The 22,025-nt window shown below is 38.8% G+C and overlaps 1 protein-coding gene across 1 annotated transcript in view; it reads left to right on the top strand.

Moving 5' to 3' along the window:
• PRKCA (protein kinase C alpha) overlaps window positions 1-22,025 on the top strand; it is a 151,338-nt gene that overhangs the window by 114,495 nt on the left and 14,818 nt on the right. Inside the window, exons 8-12 of the mRNA XM_026860902.1 lie at window positions 15,647-15,790; window positions 16,566-16,739; window positions 19,568-19,659; window positions 21,278-21,340; window positions 21,845-21,983. Coding sequence (XP_026716703.1) covers window positions 15,647-15,790; window positions 16,566-16,739; window positions 19,568-19,659; window positions 21,278-21,340; window positions 21,845-21,983 — 612 coding nt within the window. The remainder of the gene's footprint in view (window positions 1-15,646; window positions 15,791-16,565; window positions 16,740-19,567; window positions 19,660-21,277; window positions 21,341-21,844; window positions 21,984-22,025) is intronic.

Here is a 22,025-nt window from a genome sequence, read left to right as displayed (position 1 = left end):
TAATTGAGTAACAATAAAATCACTCCACAATAAGATGACTTTATTCAGCTCCCTGACAGGAGGGTGCAGAGAGCTGGGTTTGAGCCTCTTTAGCCCAGTAGAAAGCGACAGGACAAGAGGGAATGACCTCAAGTTGTGCCAGGGAAAGTTTAGACTAGATGTCAGGAAGCATTTCTTTCCAGAATGGGTTGTTGGGCGTTGGGATGGGCTGCCCAGGGAGGTGGTGGAGTCCCCATCCCTGGAGGGGTTCAAGAGTCGGATCGACTTAGCGGTGAGGGATCTGGTGTAGTTGGGACCTGTCGGTGCTAGGTTAAAGTTGGACTAGATGATCTTCAAGGTCCTTTCCAACCTAGTTGATTCTGTGATAAGTACTTTTTCTGCACAATTATTACCAGTCGGTGATAGTAAAAGCAAGTACCATTTTCATCTGTTAGTCGACGTTGTGGGCCAGATCCATAAACCGCGTGTAGTAGGATGGCCAGGCAAAGTGGCCGTACTGGTTGTATACTCTATTTCATCTCCCCTTTCTGGGACTGATCCAGGTGCTAGATAAACCATCCAGGAGCAGCCCTTATTTATTGTTGTCCAGTTGCCTGCTGGGCTTTCCGCTGCCAAGAAGTGACGTGTCCCAGCTTTGCAGTGTTTCCCAAGGACTGGAGCCGGTGGGGCCGGACACCCCGTGCTGTTGCTTTGGCTGTTCTCAGATTATCATGACACGAGTTACTTTTTCATCTGCTTCGTGTCAGTGGATTTGCTGATGAAGGCTGTGCAGAGGCTGGACCTGTAGTTCCCTTTTCCTTGGATTAGAATAGAAGGAGAGAGGGAACATAGCTCAGAACAGGGTAAATACTGTGTCTGGATAGTGGAAGTGTACAGTCAGTGGTGACATTTTGGTGACATCTCAGTGCTTCTAAACATAACTATTATTATGATCCTAAAAAAAAAAAAAAAAAGTCTTTTAAAATGCCTCACCATTTTAAATACATGAACAAGGACAATGTGGTGCTTGGTTATAAATACCTAGAACCTCTCCAGTGACGCAGGAGCTGTAGATATTTCTGCTTCTGATGTGCTATTAAACTCCTCCAGTACGGAGAGCAGCATTTTGTTTGACCAAACTTGTGTGTTAATGCTTGTGCAGATGTGAATTTATGAACAGGTAACCTATCTCAGTCTGTGTAAATATATATATATATATATATATATATATATATATATCTGTTGCATACAGAGCTACCATTTATTTACACCATCAGGCCGCTCGTTGTGGCAGTACAGCTGGTGTTAAATGCTATTTGAAAATGTCCCCAGATTTCAAGGCACAATTAAAGCTTTCTGATGAGTCCAACCCTAAAGAAACCTCTTTCATTTATTTATCATTCCCCTTCTGAACATCAGTACATCGGGTCAGTTTGTTTCACTCCAGGTACTGCATTTCTGAGATCTTTAACACTTCTTTTAGTTATTTTTTTTTTTTTTTAAGCAATTTCTGGCTGCTTTATTAGAAAAGAGAAAGACAGTACTTTCTGCATTAGTCTGGCATTTTTCTGATATTCACAACAGTCTTAGGTCAAAAGGACATTTTCTTTCTTTCCTTTAATCAATGGTCAGGAGATCCTAGAGCAGTTCTGATTCTGAGCTGGACGCTGGGTAAATAAGCTGCAGTTGCGCAGCCAGGGCCTTAGCAGAAGACTCCAGGGACTGTTTCAGTAGCTTAAAAACCCAATGAGCTTTCTAATCAAATATGATATTTTCATCCCCCTCAAAAAAAAAAACAAAACAATGGTAGAGGAGCTTGTGATTTGGTTAATTTGCGAGTTAAGTTCTTCTGGTCTCTATATAATAAAGTCCTGTAAGGGCTGTGAAGGAGACCTTTCTTTTAATTCTTTCTCTTAATTCTTGCCCCAGAGTTGTTACACTGAAGTTACTTTACTCTTTTTTTTTTTTGGTAAATAAATAAAAGATACGATCTCAACCATACCTGTGTCTAACCAGTATGCATTCCCGTTTCGAAGCAATAACTATAATTTCTGGCAGTTCAGCAAAGGTGACACGGAAAAGAGAAATAACATTACTGACACTTCAAATTGTAAAAGAAAAGATTAAATTTACTTTTCAGGAAACAGACACTAAGCTACACTGAAATCATGACCAGCCAAAATATCACTGGCACATCAATCGACACTCGTTATGTATATAGAGATATAAAAAGAAGAGCTGCTTTTTTTGGCCATGGCACTCATTCCTATTTTTAAATTGTGCATATTTAATCATTAGAGAATAGTTTGCAGCATTATAGAGATGCTGTTAGATGTCTCCATCTGTTCTATACTATAGTTTGGCATGGGGAATCCCCATATGCAGTGATCTGGAGGTTTCCCTCCACTCACCATATCTGAAAGTAGAGAACTTGAAATTTCTTCACCAGATGACATACATCTCTGGTCTCAGTTCCTATCAGCTTGTGATTTCTGTAAGGCTTTTCTCAGTCTGTGTGTTGTGATTTAAGGTGAAGAATATACATAGAAAATCATACTGATCACAGGGATTTCTTTATCCCTTATATACAGTTTAAACGCTTTTCTCGAAACAAGGGGGAACCCCCACTTTGGTGCTGTCACCCCTCTACAGTGCTTGTTAGTTGTTCAGAGCCCAAACTCCACAGATCTGTACGTACATGTAGCTTTGTGCATTGCCGTGGTTCAACGCCATCAGGAATGGTTCATGCATGAAGCCTGTGTCCGTACACGATGGAGGTTTGCACCGAAGAGCAGTTGCGTGAAGACCTGCCCTTCACTGTGCTCAGCTGAACCATGCTCCTTGCTGTTAGGGTGATGAACACCACGATTTCGTTTTTGTGATTTTTCTGTGCATAACAGATGTGTCCATTTCTGTATTCTCACTGCTGTGTCTTTGTTTATTTCTGCTACGAACTGTTGTTGCTTTGCTTTGCCAGCCCTTTACTAACGAAGCAGTGTTTCTCCCTTTTTTGCCTCTTCCAGGACTGTCATATAAATATCCACTTCTTCAAGGTAGTTTTCTTCTTGGTGTTATCTTACACCTTCCTCTTCACACAACCCTCTCTGTCAGTGTTTGAAGTTTATTAAATTCAGTTTCATTCTCACCATGTTTTAAGGATGCACTTGTTTTTTCCCCAGTTTAAGCTTTTCTAATGGATTTAAAAAAAAAAAAAAAAAAGAAGTATGAATCTTCCATAATTTGTCACAAAGTACTTTCCAGATTACAAGTTCACTTACATAAAAGGGGTCATCAAGCCTCAGCAGACGCAATGCGCCTTTCCTTTTGAAGGAATTCGTTCAATGAATGCTGCCTTCTCATGGAAATTGGAAAATGGTGCATCTTTAATTTGAAAGACACTCATGGAAATTTAAATAACTTCCACGGATCAAATAATGCTCATGTTCGCTGTGTATTTAAATAAATAAATTTACATAATACAGCATGCATGTTGTATGATATAATATACTCTATCTATTGCTGTATGTTAGTTGGAGTATACTGTATCATGAGATATTACCAGTATGCACATATGCTCTGATACATGAAATACCAATTCACCTGTTTACTTCCCATTTTTCTTCTTTCACTAATCACTACCTCACTGACTTATTGCCATAAAAGATACATATCAGCATTGAGAACATACCTGTGTGGGGTTTTTATCTGCATGTATCTCTTAAATGATCTTGCTTTATTAGAGCAAAGGTTACTGACACAAATCACACTTCCAGTGCCATACATTGGTTAAGCTACAATTTAAATTGAAATTTGAAGCTCCTGTGCTGTAAACTGTTTTGAGAATCTAAGGTCATTGAAGCCATTATCATCTTCCAATAGGATTTTTACAATTTAAGTTGACCTAGAGCAGTTTACATGCTATAGCTCAAAGCTTAAAATAATTTTAAAAAAACAAAATTATTTTTGAAGAGTTGTTTATATTATTAATGCATGATTTTACCAAATGTTTTAAATACTGAACCAGAAAAAGAATAAGACCATTTGTCCTTGCCAAGTATTTGCTCATGCAGTAATCATTTGTCATGCAATCAGTAACTTATTTCTTCTTAACCTTGATTCTTTATCTGGTATCTTTATCTCAGAAAGGCCTGCACAGAAGAGGACTACCCTTCCTCAATCGTTTGCACCTCTTCTTACTTGAAAATAAAATCACATTTTGGGTTTCATTGATGAAACTTGTTTAATGCAGGGAAGTTGCAAGTTTCTCTGTTTAAATGCTACCCTGAAAAAACATGTCTGTGCTAAGTACGAAGTTATGTCTAACATTGTGTTGTCACTCTTGTGAAATCCAGACCTTCAAGTGCAGTGACATAAGCTGACAGAAGTCCTTGCTCAGTTCGTATTTTCATCATAGGAGTGCACCTAAAAAAAGAACTGAACAATTTCCTACAGCTGCTGCCTCACAGGCAAAATTTATGCTTAGTCCTTGTGAATTATAAACATGAATTCCAACAAAGAAAGTTGGCACTCTGTTCTGATGTGAAGAGGAGACTCAATAATTCCCTTTTTATAATGGAAAAAAAAAATACTTCCTTGTTTATTGTCTGCCTTTTCTCTCTAAATTATTACAAATTCCACTCCTGCTTGCTGCTGACAGTGACTTAGCATCACTAACCTAAGCTCAGAAGCATGACTGCATGCTGCATTCTGCAAGCGAATCTCCACTGACGTTAGCATGTCTTTGGAAATAATTTTGTAAGTAATCAGTTTATGTGGGACTCTGGGGAGGTTATGTTCCCAAGTTTACAAGACTGGAATTGAAAAGAAACAGCAGGCGCAGATGAAGAAGGAAGGCTGTGTTCCTGAGGATAGCGTAACTCTTCTGAGTTAGAAAACACTAAAACGTACCAAAATTCTTTGATAATACCGCGGCAATCCTGAGAATGCTGTCAGTGAGGTCAAACAGCAGAAATACTTATTTATGAAATTATCAGATACTGGGAAAGATCACTCATTTTATGCTGCTTTTGTTCTGCCAGCAAAGTGTATGTTTAAATAGATTATTTTCACAACAGCATGCAGAAAACACCTTCATTACTCTGTGTGTGTGTGTGTGTGTGTGTGTGTGTGTGTGTGTGTTTGTGTGTGTAAATAATTCCATATCGTGTTAAGACTTGGATACAGAATCCCAAAGTTTTAAACTCAGGCCCGGTCTGCAGCTTTTCATGGCTGTTGTATTTGATCACAGGGATTGGCACTAAGATCGGGTAGAACTGCAGTCCTTAAAAATTATTTTAGACCCGACTTTTTTTTTTTTTTTTTTTTTTTTTTGTCCCTATTGAAATAAGTTTTATGCTTGAAAGCAAATTCGACACTCTAGGGTTTTTTATTATTGAAAATTAGCAGTAATCTATGTAATTAAAAAAATGGAGTAGCATATATAAAAGCAGTTCTATTTTTTTTTTTTTTGGCACTTGGGGATTTGCTGTTCTAGCATTGTATTTGTTGTTTGGGTTTTTTATTACCATTACCACAGGATATTTCTGCAAGAATTCTTGAATATTATTCCTAGGCAGCCTCTTTAATTACATTTCATGTAGTTAGACGCTGCTCTGTGGCAGGGGATAGGGTGTTTGGCAATAAAGGCAGAAAACAAAGTAGACTCAGGTGGCCGCAGAATTATTAAACAGATTAAACATGTTGACAGTGCCAAACGGGTAACTGGAAACTCTTCCCTCTCTAGATTTCACTGCTCACAGCTAGACATCCGTTGTCCAGGGTGATATTCCCTGAAACTCCTATTGTTAGGACAGATATATCCCTTTTTAAATGACTTTCATAGTCATTAGACTTCACTGTCTACGTTTTTGGGGCAATATGGTTACCTTAATCCTGTGCCTGGATGATTTGGGTATTTTTTAGAAAAAAAACATATCCAGGTACTTCCTAGAGTTTTAACTTATATGCAGCAACACCAAAAAGTGTGTGTGTGGGGGGGAACCAACATAGGAAATGTGATTATAAACCTCCCAAAATAAGCAGATCTGTTGAGGTGCTGCATGGTGTATTAAACTGTTGTATTGTCCTTTAGGATTCTCTTATTGCCTTTATCCTAAGTAAACATCTGATTAACTTAATGTTGAGTTTGAGAAAATAATTTCTCCTTGGAAGGAGAAACCACACGGGGTCAGTAAAGAACACAGAATAGCTCCCAAAGCAAACAGCTCTCTCTAGCAAAAGTCCTGGAAGAAATTAAATAATGCAAATTGTTTATATGTATAGATTTAGGAAGATACAAACCCATTAAATGAAACTACTGTTTTGATAAAATTCGGTATAACAGCCCTTTATTAAAGATTTTTAACGGGCACTGATGATAACTTTCCCTCAAATCAAAATATTTAATAGTTTCCAGCTGTAAAAAGCGAGCACTTCCTCTGCTCACCTTTATATTGCTCAGTTCATCTCTACCTTCGGGTGCCTCATCAGTTCTGTAATTACCTGCCTTTCTGCCTCCGTTGCGCTCAGCTTTATATGCTGGCTGAGAGAAACGGACCTCAGTGGAAATCTCGTGAGTCACTAAGTGGAATTATCTCATGAATTCTGTGAGCCTGCAGGGTGTTAGAAGAGACATGGGTTCCAAACACGTAGCTTGTGGTAGGATTAGACGAAATAATTCCGTTTTACTAATCATCTGGAATTCTTTGTGGGACACAATGCTTGCTCTTCTGTTATTTGTAACCCAAATTAATTCATGGACGCTCTGATATCATCATTCCTACATGATGAGCAAAGCGGTACAGCATGTGGGTGGGCTTCAGGGGTGGGTTTCCTGTGTTCCTGGACATGCTTTCTGCAAAAAGGCGTTTTCAATCCTTTTCACATATGGCACAAACATTTTTTTTCAGGCAAATCCATTAAATAAATTTACTATTACTAACCAAAAGGGTAAATATGACACAAGTTGAAGGGAGGAGGAGAGGAAATGAGGGGAAAAGTGAACTAAAGACATAAAACAGTCCGTACTGAACTCCCAGGTAGAGTTTTATCACCCTCCCCATTTATATTTTTATGAAACCTCCTGTTTGCCTTCATGCCTTTTTACTAGCAGTGGGAATGATAAGAAATCTTTTTCTAGCTATTTTTTCAATAACTGTTTTAGCTGTTGAAGTTAAAATGCATTTTCATTTTTATATATTGCATTTTTTTACTAATTATATCGTAGTTCATCATAGTGACATTGCTGTCCTGAAAAATAAATGTTAAGAGTGCAGATAAACAACTTTCTGCTTATTTGCATATTTTCAGTGTTGTCCTTGCTGCAAAGAAGTGTTGCTAGAATGTAATTCCACCGAAGAGTACATGGCTGAAAAATGATCTGTGTAAACCTCATGAATCCTTGATGATGTCCGTGGTACAGGGCATCTTCCTGTACAGGTGTCTCTTGCTGTGTTGCGGTGTCTTGCGTAGGCATCGTCAGCCTGCTGCAGTCTAATCCAAGTGTGCTCCTTTCTGCATGCATAAATATGTGCGTATACCTTCATTAGTGCATTTTTGTAATTTAGTTCATTAGTTATTCGTCCTTGAAAGGAACAAATAAGAATCAGTGAGAGTGCACGGTAAGGTGGGAAAAAGCCGTGTGTTGCTACCTTCTTCATAAGCATTTCTTAAACCAAGAAAGGAAGCTCAAGAGCCAGAGAATGTGTCTTTTGTTCTGATTCACAGGAAAATTAGTGAAAAAGCATCTCCCCGGGTTGCTCAGCACATGTTTTAGGGGAACAGGTAAAATGAACGTGGAAGTACCTTCCCTTCATTGACTTGAAGCAGCAAGAACATGAGCTCAGGCTGGACCAAGATGTAACGCATGCTGTCCTCTCTCTGGGTACTGCTGCTGGGCTGCTAAATCCTCTGGAGCTTAGGCTCCAACTTTCTCTTTTCTCTGTGTTGTTTCCATGACTACGAAACTCTTTGCTAATTAATTATAAGCTTGCATTACGTTATGGTATTAAGCTTAAAACTCAGTCTGGTGAGCTATTAGGTCTTGCTGGGGCATAGAAATGGACTTTCCTCATTTCACATTCTCAGCATCCTGATAATTAAGTTGTATAAACTAGGAAATTGATAGTCCTTCATAGCATCTATAATTATATGGAATTGGAAATGCAATAATGTAAAACACAAGCTGCCACAATGATGGAGAACATTTCAGTGAATGGGAGGTTTTTTCCTCCAGATTTTGACTGGAAACTTACTGGATTTATTTAGTTTGTTAAAGGCTTGCTAATAGCTCAACCTTGTTGATCAGAGTTCTCAGTGAGCTTGCATGACTGGAAACCTCAGTAGGGCTTTTTGTCCTTGCTTGAGACTTGGATTAATTATTCCAGTTTCTCCTTTTTGTGTCCTTAGTATGAGTGCTGCCAGCTCTGTCAGTGACATCTTCAACAGTTTGTCTGAGATCCAGCCTACTCCGATGCCTCTTGTGTAGAGTCCAGGTAGTGATGGACATAACTGAGCATTGTTTTCACACTTGTACCCAAAGCCTCCTGGGCTCTTAACAGTGAAACTGGAACGCTGTTACTGACTGTTCCTTTCCTCACTTCTCACCACCCACTGTGCCGTTTCTTTAAGTGATGCAGAATGTTACCTGCAGCTCTGCTATGCCTTTGGGTTAACTTAAGAATTAGCAACAGAAACACTGGGAGCAAGGCAAGCTAGCATGAGATGGCTTGTGTCATCACCTGGTGACATTTGTAGAACGTGTTGGGGTCTAGCAAAGAACGGGTGAAAACTTGCGGCAGTGTGAGAAGCAGAGATCTGGTAGAGTTTCTCATCCTGGCAAGAGGATGTTCCTGCTCCATGGATCTCAAGAAAGTCTTGGGGCCCAAAATAAAGTCTGCAGCAAGCCTGCTCACTCAGTCCTTAGGCTGCTGACCCTCATCCTGTCAGAATTGTGTGTTTTTGCAGTGGAGAGCGAAGCCAGCACTGCTCTCTGTTGTCACATCAGTCGTTCGCTATTTACAGCTGAATGGGACTGCATGGGCAAAGCAGTTGGTGCTGGGTGGAATCTGCTCCAGAGGAGGGGAGAGGATGCTGGTGTGCAACGCGCAGCAGAGCTGTGAGTCTCGAGGAGGCTCCGCTGCCAGGAACAAAGCTCTTCATTCCTATTCCCCGCAGGTGTCTGTGGAGCCAATTAGTAACGGATGAATTATGGCCGTGAGGGTGCTGTTTCCAGGCAGAAGTTGTGTGTGCTCTATGTGTCTATACCTCTGTGCATGTGATGGGAATTCAGCATTGTTGTTAAATATTTTTTCATTTATCACTTTCTTACCCTGAAGATTTGTTACCAATAGATCTTCCCACTGGGCGTCTCTGAACTTGCTAAGAGCGAGTTGCCTTGACAACCGCTAGTGAACTGCACGTCGCAAGGCCCTTTGTTGGTTTGAATGTTTTTTCATTGGAAATGATGTGGGTTATTCCCTTCTGGAAGCTGTGCGTGGAGGGTGGCGGGGTGTGGCCGCAAGTTTGGGCAGCTTTGGAACCCAGTGTTGGGTTTTCCTGTGGGAACAAAGCCAGTCTTACTGAGCTGAATGTTGCAAACAGCAGCAGAAGAGATTAATGATGGTGAGCGATACACGGTGTTAAAGCACTGACATAATGACATGTAGGACATTGCCCTAAAGGGTAGGAATTGAGGGGAGGAATGTGAATTCATAGATTTTTTTTTTTTAATTCTTCAAAAATTTTATTAGTCATTAACGGGAAGAATGATCGATTCCATCTTTTTGGTCTTTAATTCCGAAGTTTCTGAATTATAGATAATAACGAGAGGGCAGAAGACCCAGCATTCAGATGTATTGTTTTGTCCTATTAGATTGTCTTCACAGTAAAAAAAAAAACAAACCAGAAAGAATGTTTTGAAAAGACTCAACAAGAACATTTACTGCGACTGAAAATGTAGTGCAATAATGGATTACTATTCCCTGAATCACTTCCTTTTTTTCTTTGGCTAATGAGGTGCCAAGCCTCATTAGGGCTTGGGGAAGACTTCTTTTTTCCATACCTAATTAAAGACCAAGTGTTACACTTAGATAAAAAAAATAAATTGAATACATTTTTACTGCGGAACCTGAGTTAATCTTTTCCAAAAGGCACGTGCCAAATTCCAAGAGACTCTCCAGTGTTACACACTGAAACTTCTGTAACACTCCATGAAGAAGTGCATTTGGGCTGAATATATAAAATATGTCTCACCTGTGGTTTCAGGGTAAAAGAACTGGCCGAGATAAGGTACGTCCAAACCAGAGGAAGTAAGATGTTGTGCATGTCTTTTCTATGAAGATTAACTCTTCTGCTACTAGTGCAGACTCATTATCTTTAACTTGTTTTCCTGGTTTGTTTGCTGCAAGTTGGCTTCGTTGTAACAATATTGTGTTTTCATTGAAGATATTAAGCCAAGCAGTCTGAATTTAAAATTAATTCAGGGCTTGGAATGCCATCTTCAACTTCAGCAAGCTTTAATAACCATAAAACATAAAGGTGGATTCAAGTAGGCTTCTGCTATTTTCAACTTTAGTCATGGTAGGAAGAGGCAAAATAGCATTGCTCTTTTTCCAGTAATCTTTTATGAATCATTTGAATTTATGTTCCTTCTGTAGTTGCAAAACTGTTTCTGTTCTGGGAATCTGCATGGCATTTTCTCTCTGTAGTATTCAAGGTGTATCAGATATAAAACTTATGGTAGAGCTTGGTGAGAGCATGTGCTTTTGGCCTTATGTGAATACACTAACATATGCTGTAGCTGGCTGTGGATACACAAAAATTAGAATACTCGTTTTTGTGCTCTGCCTCTACTACAACTGGTAGAAGATTTATAAGTATTATCAGTCATTGGACCCTATATTAGACTAATCTGAATAAAAGTAGTTCTTCATTGTAAAAGAGTTAAAAAAAAAAAAAAAAAAAAAAAAAGAAAACTTGAAAACAAACATCCAAACCAAAAGAATATCCCTAATATATAAAATCAGTAAAATGGTTTGAACTGTGATATTTGTAATGCTGTAAGGATGAGTAGGTCCCAAAATAATATGGAACACTTTAAGTAAATCTATTAGAATTGTTTTTTATGAAATGTGCCTTCCTCTACGAGAGCAAGCAGTAGGCTGTGATTCTGATTACCTCTTTCTCCTTTCAGATCCATCCCTCTGTCTGGTCCAGGTGTTTTCCTTACTGTTCCTTTTTTTCTAGCCATATCCAACCACAAGAAAGCCTGATCCTCTTCAAGAACTGAGTTTGTTTAGATAGATACCTGACAAAATACATTTCTCAAGGCCAAAACTTGAAGAGAAAATGATGGGTCTGTGCAAGATCCAGAAAGATGTGGACACCATTTAACAGTGTCAGCTTTAGGGAACAAGCCATCGGTCCGTGGCATCATGTCTGGGTGCCTTGACCCGTGGGTGTGTCTCAGGCCCAGTGCCCTGCTCCTCAGTTCCCTGTGTGTAAAGCTCTGCATCACAAACTGCTCTCCTTACACTTTCTCTATCCGAGGGAGCCCCGGGTCTCTTTGTTCCACTGTGGTTAGTCCTGTTGTTGAAACAGCATCCCCAGGAGCTCAGGAAATCACTTCTATCCAATATCGGTCCTATTTTTAGTGCTTAAGATGAGCATAAACCTCAGACAGATTCTCTGCCCTTCTAATAAACAGTAAAGCATCATGGGCAATCCTGGATGCAGAGGTGATGGTGAGAGTAATGGTGTGTGCTTCTGCGTTTCATGTATGCAAATTAAAATGCATCAGTAATGTATTGTTTTCTCTAGTATATTTATTTTTATTGTGCTTCTCACCTTGACTGTATCTTAACAGTAGTTTTAGTTTGTACTTCTCCATCTGAAGTATCTGTAAGATGTAGGTTGTTCTTTACGTGAAACAACGTCCCACATGTTGAGGTAGTCAAAAAACTGAGGAAAAGTGTATTTCTAGCAAAATACCTGTTCAGCAAGTTATTTTCCCTGTGGGTCATAGCAAGAAATTCACATTGCCGTGTGTGAAGAAAGTTTTCCAGTCATTGCATTGTGTATAATGTCATTAAACAACTCCAGCTAAAATTTCAACCAGAGGGTGAGATGAAATCCCGCTCAGATGTCAGAAACCCTGTGGAAATGGGCACAGCATATGGGTGGATGAGGTCTTCTCCACATGCACACTGAGCCCAGCACATTTCCAGATGTGTTTTCTCCAAATCTTTCCTAGATCTTGTAAGCAAATACTGCTTCCCCTGTACCTTCACCCATTGCTTGCAATAAGGCACAACATTCGTTCACTTTGTCTGTCGATTTTCTGTAGTTTCAGGTAAAGCAATTTTGATACTTGAAGACATTTTCCTAATCCTTGAGTCATAAACAGAAATCATTAGTGGAGTTTCCAAATACTTTGCCCCATATTCTGGGTTAAGTTCTGTAATAAAAGGGCAAGGTTAAAGGCTTTCCTTTAATCCATCAATATTATTAGTGAGGAGTTGTGACATTTCTGCTGTGGAGAAACTTCCATGAAGTTTATAAGAGACATTTTGCTTTAGGTTTGTATGTCCAGATAAATTGAATAAGATGGAATATACACAGCAGCTAATTCTCAAAGACAGACAATAAGTACTAGATCTTTCAAAGTTTATTTCATAAAGGTGTCTTACTGTCCCATCAAAAACTTGGTGACACAGGTAGCATCTGGAATGGCTTGACCACGTTTATCTAATTTTATTTCCGTGCCCATAGCCTCGTTCTTGTTTGCGGAAAATAGTGCTAAGAAGAAAACAAAATGATACGCCTGAGGCTGTCATAATTGAAACATGTTGCAGTAGTATTTTGGGAAGTTCTTAATGGATCATCTGTGAAATGTTTTGGTTTGGATTATTATCATTTCCTTGTTTTTTTCTTCCCAGCACATGTTTGCCAGTGTTGAAATTCCCACTATATTTTCACTGGGACCTTAAGCCAAAAAGCAGTAGAAGGAAATCATGTGCTAAACGTGAAAATTTTTTTTGCCATCCTCATGAACAAATGGTTAGTGGCCTAGCTGAATGGAAATATGGACCTTTGATAAGTTTATGTTAATTTAACAAGGTCGTTAGGCAGCGCCACTTGGGTCCATGTGCTTTCATCAAGTCAGCCTGGTCGTTCTCCACATTTTGTGGGTGCCGTGTTCCTACCTTTTCTGACACACGGTTTGCAGCAGGTTTCTGGGCTGATCGACCGAGGTAGCTCAGCACCAGCGAGGAGATAACCAGGCTGTCAGCTCCCTTGGGTCACGCGCCGATAAGCTCCTGCCTGGGGCAGAGGCACAGAACCCCACCTGACCGAACAGGAGGCACCCCACGTTCTCCTGCAAAATCTACCAATCGAGAAAAGAAACTATCAAATTGAGAGTGACATCTGGTTTTAGAAAGATCACAAATGGAAGTAAGAGGAGCACGTCTGTTGCTCATTGAATGTAAGTTCTTGCGAGGGTGCAGAGAGGCCTTGGCTTGGTTCTCTTAATATTATTTTAAGACGCAGCCTTCAGATGCAGACAATTTCATCTCGCGTGTGTTTGATCTGAGCGAGCGCGGTGCTTTCGGCTCTGGGAGCCGGCAGAGGGCACAGGAGCCTGCTGATGAATCTGACACTCTTTTCTTCTGGAAAAAATGCTGTTCCCCCCACCCCCAGCCTGGGATTGCAGCACTGCAGAAAGCACTCCCTGCCTGAACAGCCAAAGAAACAAACTGCCTTGGAAAAGAAATCTGATATTTTGTTTTGAGTTATACTTTTGAAACAGGCTGGCCACAAACTACCCAGTGGGCTTAAAGTATAAGAAATAAAAGTACTGTTTTTCTTTCAGTGCCTGATTTGGATCTCCGTTATTTGGTGAAAGGGCAGATACCGAAATTGCTTCTTGTAGCAGAAGAGCAGGATCAATATGTGAGAGCATCACAAAGACATGGCCAGCAAAGCTCCTCCTTTAAACCATGTCTTCATCTTGTACAAATAAAGGATATTCGGATTTTTCTTTTTCACTGTTTTGCTTCTGGCTCAGTCCTGTATTGTGGCCGTGAAAGGAGCTTTGTCCTGACAGATTGCTCCGTGGCAGACACTGGCTTTGTCCCAGCAGCGGGATCTGCCGCGGGGCCATCCCTTGCAGAATCAGGCACTTAGGCTGATGCCCAGGACTGGCTCTTCCTAAACGTTCACACAGCACATGATCCCGATCAGCATCTCCAAGTGCTGCTTTCATGCAAGCAAGCAATAATAGTGGTGAAAGAAATTCACCTTTTTAAGCTGTATTACAATGACAAAAAAATAAAGGTATCAAAACTGGCCAAAATTCCTCTCCCTGTGGCAGGGTATGAGACTTTCTGCATTTATAAAGTTGCAGAAGGAGTCACCCAGCGTGAATATGCTCTTCGAGTGATGTGGTTATTTCATCAGAGGATTACTTGACGTTACTGCCTGCAGTAATAGAGAGCTGGAGTCTATGAATCGAGTTCATCCCTTCCAGTCTTACAGTTTGAAACTTGTCTGGGGAGGGGAAAGTTTCTATCTTCCAGTTTCCAGTGAGGCTGCCAAAGGTATGTGCCAGGCCAGGCCTTGAGGGTGATTTATTCTGTGACTTTGAATAAACTTTAATTTCTATCATTTTCTTTATCTGTAAAACATTGATAATATGCAAACACTGTAGTTAAGGATAAAGTAGTTATCCTTAAATGCCAAGCATATGTCAATGGCACAAAATAAATGAACCGTATTAGAGGCTATTTACCAGACCAACACACTAGATAGATGGGGGGGAAGTATTTATGTCCCAAAGCATTATTAAAGCTTCTTGGCTTTGCTCCTGCTGGTATATGGGATTGTTTTGAGAAAAAAAGAGAGATACTATGTTGTAGCCTGGATTATTTTTTTATGAGTCTTACTTTTTTCCTCTTCTATTAACTTTGAGATTTGAAATGCAACTTACTTGAGCAATTACATGGTGTTTCATATCAAATACTGAGACTATTGCAACCTTCTGCAAGCCAGACTGTCTTGCCAAGGCCGAGCCTTTGTATGTAATATTTCTCTTCCTCCCTCTTCCAGATCAACACTCGATTGAAAATCAGAGTTGATTGTATTGCTAGTTTGAAAGTGGCCATGTCCATCTGCATTAATTCTCATGTGTTGTGGGTTTTTTTTAATGTAGGTTATTTTTCTTAATGCATGCCAAAGATTTCCTAACTTTTGCTATGCAGTGACTTTAACATTTGTATTTTAAAAGAGAATGTATTGAGGAGACTGTTTATGTCCTAAAATACTCTAATAGATTATCGCATGATATTTTTGAAAAGCATTTTGTATATTTCAAAACAAAAACACCAGATAAGCCTGCTTTTGTCATGAAAATAAGTGATTTTTTTCTTTGGCTACGGTTTTTGCTTTGGTTTTGCACTTTATTTCACTCAATAATGCCAAAAATATTGTTGGAATGAGTCTTCAAAGTTGTGTCTGAGCAAATTCTGTTATGCAGCCTTTCTCCTGGGAATGCCATCTCAGATACGATCATCTCCAATTCTAACCTTCACCCAGTGATCCATTCTGCCAGGGAAACGAGCTCCTCTTACTTTCCTATTTTTGTGTGTGTATGTGTGTGTATGTTCTTCAGAAAGCCAAACTTGGGCCAGCTGGTAACAAAGTCATTACTCCAACAGAAGACAAGAACTCAAGTGTGCCATCCAACAATCTGGACAGGGTGAAGCTGACAGATTTCAACTTTCTCATGGTTCTTGGAAAGGGGAGCTTTGGGAAGGTAGGATGTCCTGATAACTGTTGCACTCACATTTATTTTTTTTTTTCCTTGAGGAAGAATGAATGAATAATTCTCTAAGAAGCAAAATCCAGAGTCAAAAGGATGTGCATTTTTGAGGGAGGATTTCTGAACGTGGAGTAGGGTGGTTCCTAAGGACTAGCAGGTTTCAGTCATGAATGGCAGTTTTTTTCGAAAAAATAAAAATACAAAAACCCCTCAGACTGTTGGGCAGGGTGTAAGAAACAGTTGCTGACTTTTAGATCCTCACTTCTTGGCAGTTTCAAGGAAATTAAGTCTACTTTTCTGGCTTTACTACCTAGGTCACTCTGCCAGTTCTGGAAGTCACCAACATTGGTAAGGCTGAATATTGGGGAAAAAAACAGATATAGTGTGTGTGTGTGTGTACATATATATATATATATTTAAAATCTGTTAGTCTAAAGAAAGGACTGCTATTTTTCTGTCTGTTCGAACAACCAGTTATGTGATAAAGTGCCCTTTACTGAAGAAGTCCCCTGAGACTTAACATTTTATCAGCCCTTTGGCAATGTGCCTGTGATTAACCAGAGGGTTTTGGCACAGGCTTTGTCTGAAATGGCTGGTACAGCTCATTGCAGTGGGTAAGCAACGATGATATTTTTGGACTTTTGATTAAGTTAGTCTATAGCAATAAAAGGAAAAGCTGGATTGCCGTCTGTACAGATCTTGGGCATATGAGTCACCTTCCCTCCTTGGCAGGTAGGAAGCTTTTCACCCTGTTGTTTCTCTTGTGCAGGTGATGCTGGCAGACAGGAAGGGGACAGAGGAGCTCTATGCAATCAAAATACTGAAAAAAGATGTGGTCATTCAGGATGATGATGTTGAATGTACAATGGTTGAAAAACGAGTCCTGGCATTGCAAGATAAACCACCGTTCCTGACACAGCTTCACTCTTGTTTTCAAACAGTTGTACGTGAGCTGTCTTTCTTGCCACCCTGATGTTTTCCGTACTATATGATCATGGTTTTTATCAGTTCAACAATGTTTAATATCATCCAACCTATATATCACAGCTTCTGTGCATAGGAAATGGTGAAGAGAGAGATATCCCGTGTAATTACCCCTGTATTTTAAATATAAAACCTAAGTTGAAAGGTTTTTCTTCATACAGGAATTCAAGCAGACCAGTGTGACAATTCATAAATTTCATAATGTGTGCTTTGCTAAATCAGAGCCTTAAACCCAGATTCCCAAAGGTTCCTAAATGCTTTTAAGGATCTGAGGATAGTACTTGAAAAGTCTTAATGGCTGTTATTATATCGTGAGGTGATTAGTCATGAACCAATTTTGATGAATTTAATTCAGTTTCTGGTGCCCCTGGCACAGAGGAAAACACTGGGTTTTTTTTTTCCTTCTTTATAAATATATGAAGCAGACACTTCTCTATCACACTGCAAAACATCTCCCAGGGACAGATTGCAGGATGGATGTGCCCATCCCACAGCACCAGACCGGACCGTTGGGTGACATGGAAGCTGCGTGACGGACAGCTGGTGCTCAACGTCCTTTTGGTTTTCAGAATGGGCATGGACACCCTGACACTACTGAACTGGCTCCAGATGTTCCAAGCTGGGTAGAGGTCTTTATCCACAAGAAATCAAAGCTCTTGTCTCATCTTGTAGCCATCTTATGACAGTGGCCTTGAACGAGTGCCTCGCGGCTGGGTTGTCGCTTAATGGGGTGATGAAAGGACATATGTTGTTTTTTCACTTGACTATTCTCTATATTTTACCTCTTACATCGTTGATGGTTTTTAATTTAAAAACAACCAGACAGCAGGCAGCTAGTTTGAAATAATAACATTGTAATATAACACAAACAAGCCACGTCATCCCGTCACCATTTCGTAGCATGATTGTTTGTGTCGTTAGAGAAATTTAAAAACTCTGATTAATGTCTGCAGATCTCTGAGCAGAAGATGCCTGAATGCAACAGATTTGCAGACATAATTAATCACAATAAAATGTGAATCTGGGAACTATTGCACTCGGTAGTTCTTGCTTTCTAAAATATTTTTCCTGCCTCCACTTATAATATGAAGATTGTTGTAATAAGAGAGGTCCTAGTGAGAAAGTCTTCTATCTCCCTCTAATTCTTTATCTTTTTGTAACTTCCTTAGTAAAGAAAAAGCTTAGTGTCATCACTAAATGAAAAACCACTTTGTATAATTGTATCTTTCTTTTGAGCAACTGTGTTTTAAATGTCAAATCTTAAAAGTACAAATGTCTACTGTCTTCTGGCTAAGCGTAATGGTGGAAAAAAAGTTGGGTTTTTTTAGTATTTACAGTAATTTTCTTTGTTTTTTTTCACATACAAGAGCAATGGAGCTACATAAAGGCCTGGATAAATCATTAACACCTTTGCCTAATTTACTTCATGTTTTCCAAAGTCTTGCGTAGCTTGCACTTGGTGTATGAAATATTATGGAGGGTTAATATTAGCTACAAAAACAAGAAATTGTATATGAAGGAGAAGAAAAAGCATAAACATTGTGAACACAGGAAAAATTGATCATTTTTGGTTAGTGCTTTTAGATGCAGGCTTCTATTGCCATGGATTTTACAGTAAGACAATTCATACAAAAATCTAAATTTTATGTCTGATCTGGCCAATTAAACATTTTGCCCGTGGCTTGTCTGTTGGACCCAGCTTAGGAAATCACAGTTTTAAAATTTACGTTAATGTTCTGAAATCTTAGTTACTGGATAATTGGAGACTTTCAATCAATGCTGAAGGAAAACGACTGAACTAGAGCATAAATGAGTTTCGTTCCCATTAGAATATTAGATCAGAAGTTTTCTACAAATATTTCAGGATAATGATTCTGTCCAAAATACCTAAAGGAAAATCAGAGGAAGGCCAAAAATATGTCCTCAATAATTGGGAGGAAGACTGTTAATGCATCCTGTATGCTGTCTGGGTCATGTCAGGTGGTCAAAATCATCCACCCTAAATCAAAGGTGTTTGCAGAGTGTGAACGGTGTGTTCTGTCTGAAGTCACTTGGACGAGCTCAGTTTTAGTGCTCTGAAAACTGGGGGACAGATTTAAGTCTTACTGAAAATCACTGCGTGGGAAAATACTGCTCAAGTGCACTCCAGTATATTACGGTCAGATTTGGTTTGAGATACCTGGATATGACCTTTAAAAGTCCTCACTGTGCAAGAACAATCTCCCTCCAAAATACCTATTGCCATCTTCCTTTCGCTGCAACGTGTGCCTACGAGAAATTAACTTAGTGTCACCTGTAATGGTTGCAGATACTTTTATAAACCCTACAATTACTTTTATTCTTGTCTCTTTTTAATAATTAAAAAATATATATATTTTTGACACCTCCTATCTTCCAAAGGAAAACTAATTAGGAAGGATCAGAAATGGCCTCAAAGCACGAATTTCCAACCATCTTTAATATTTTTTTTTACATTTATTTTTAGAGAGATGGATTTTTCAGACAGAACTATATGTGAGTAATTATGGGAACCGTTGTAGACAAATAATATATAAAAGCGTATCACTAAAATTGGCAAATCTGGACAGATCTCATCAGTCATTTACTCGCAGATTTTACAAAACATTCCACTTCTGCTTCCTGATCCCTCAATTCTGCCAGAATATACAACCAGTCCTAATAATCTTAAAAGCTTTATAATACCATATTAGTGACTTTTTTGCTGATCAATGCATTTCTGATATTTTCTCTAATGTATTTATGTGCATCTTTAATACTTCATTCTAGGACCGTCTGTATTTTGTTATGGAGTATGTGAATGGTGGTGATCTCATGTATCACATTCAGCAAGTAGGAAAATTTAAGGAGCCACAAGCAGTGTGAGTGCTCACGTTTATATATTTAAATCATGTCATCATCGTCATTTTGCACTGTGAAAGGATTAGGTTTCTTCTTCTTCCCAGATTCAGTATGAAGTCTACGCTGACCTTTTTTAATGGTGTTTCTTAAGGCCCAAAAGCTGAAGTTTAACATAAAAATGTTGTTTGCACACATAGAGCAAAGGCCTTTTTGTTGAAAAATGCAGCAGGAACAAAGCCATGCAATGCTTACTTTAAAAGTGACAAGAATTTAAACAAGGCAACAGGAAATTAAAGATGTTACTTGGTATTCTGGTGTTGTTTTTTAAAAAAAAAAAAAAAAAAAAAAAGGTGAGTAGAACGTTTCAGTCTGAATTAATGTTCTAGGAAGAGGCAATACAAATAGACTCAGCATTGCAACATAAATTATGGTTTATACAAGATAAATTCAATGTATAGCTTACAGGAGTTTATGTGATCCTACTTTTTATAGAAGTTTTATTTGTGAGGAGTTAATAAATGATTAGAAGTTGTTTATATACATGATCCTTTTTAGGTAATTGTACATCTGGCATATCAGAGAGCAGCTGATAATGATCTGCAGATATTCAAATGTGAACAGACCCATCAGTACCATTTTAGTCATGCTTAGAACATCCCATCATCATTTATTAGTGTTTCATAAATCATTCACCAATGAAACTTTAAAATCAAGTGTGACCAACTGTTTTAGGAATTCAGCTAAAATAATTTCTCATTTCAATTTAAATAATCAGGGCTTGTTTAAATGAGAGGCCTTCTAAATATAAGTGTTTGAGATATAGAACGAAATTTCAGCAACTTGCTGAATTAAAACTAGATGGTGTCAGTTCATCCTTGACTCCCAGCTAATGCAACTTGCCAACACCCGTTGTGAACTGTGGTGCTTTATGACAGCTTACGCCTGTGGAGCATCTTCCAGCACTTGTGTTCACAAACACCTCTGATCAAGTGTTTCAGAGCTAAGCTTCCTTTCCCTTATGCTAGCCTAAAAATTAATCGAATCTTTAAATAATCCTTTTGCATAGAATTTACGCCGTTCCAGAGCAACTGCCTTCACACATCCATCCATGTTATATATCCTTTAACTACATTCAGCAATTACATTGTATATGGTAATCATTTTAATTAGCTTTATGTAATTAATCCATTGACAGCCTGTATAAAGGAATACTATTTCTGCAAATTATTTCATGCCATATGAATTGCAGTGTAAATTGAGCTGCATCCTGAATTCAGCATTGATATGTGATTAGAGATAATGACCTTTGCAGACAGTCACAGCAGTGCAGTAAAATCCTGTGCTCCAGCTGCAGCATTTTATGTGGTCTAGGGAGAGATTTTCTTCTTTTTTTTTTTTTTTTTTTAATTATGCATGATTTTATCATCAAATACTCAAAACATATCTGTTAAAGTTAAATTGAAGTGTCTTTTACATCATCTGCCTGTAATATATACTTTTATACTTCAGTATACACACTATATATTATATACTTTATATGCTATTACACTCTCATTCTTTACCATAATGCATTTCCAAAATATTTTGTTGGAAGGAAATCATGAGGCAATAAGAAATCTGTTGGGTTTTTCCATACAGGTTCTATGCAGCTGAAATCTCAGTTGGGCTATTCTTTCTCCATAACAGAGGGATTATTTATAGGTGAGTATAATCTGACATAAGTAATTTCTGAGCTATTTTTAAAACGCTGAAAGGAACAGTTTCTTTAATGTTTCAGTGCATTTTTAAAACATTTTTCTAAAAAGTAATCACTGTAGTGGGTTTTTTTTTTATTGTTGTGTTGGTGCTGATGTGCTGGAAACCAAAGCCTGAGCTTTTCTGACGTCTGTGCTCTGCCCAGCTCAACTGAAAACTCTTGAAAACGTAAAATATTGTGCATTCCTATGTGATGTTTAACAGTTTTACACCTTCAGAAGTCTCAGTGTGAGCATGCTCATGGTCGTACACAGCTATCTCTTCATTAATTGTCCAGTTTCAGGGCTTGTGGTGGTTCTCGGTGAGGTGCCCAGCTCTGTCCGGGCTGTGCAGCCCTGTCCCCTCTGCCCCCCAGATAGCTGCACATCCTCCTCACCTAGACTCAGAAGTAGAGAAATTGGCCCTAGTTGATCCTAAACATTAACATTAAATTACTGTGATTCTTCATAGAGATCTGAAATTAGATAATGTGATGTTGGATTCAGAAGGACACATTAAAATTGCTGATTTTGGAATGTGCAAAGAACATATGTTAGATGGAGTAACAACCAGGACCTTCTGTGGCACTCCAGACTACATTGCACCAGAGGTAAATATTTACCATTTCAAAGAACCTTTTAGTCTCTGAAAT

This window comes from Athene cunicularia, assembly GCF_003259725.1.
Source record: "Athene cunicularia isolate RWA chromosome 18 unlocalized genomic scaffold, athCun1 chr18_part1, whole genome shotgun sequence".
NCBI lineage: Eukaryota > Metazoa > Chordata > Aves > Strigiformes > Strigidae > Athene > Athene cunicularia.
This window is presented reverse-complemented; position numbering and strand designations above follow the sequence as displayed.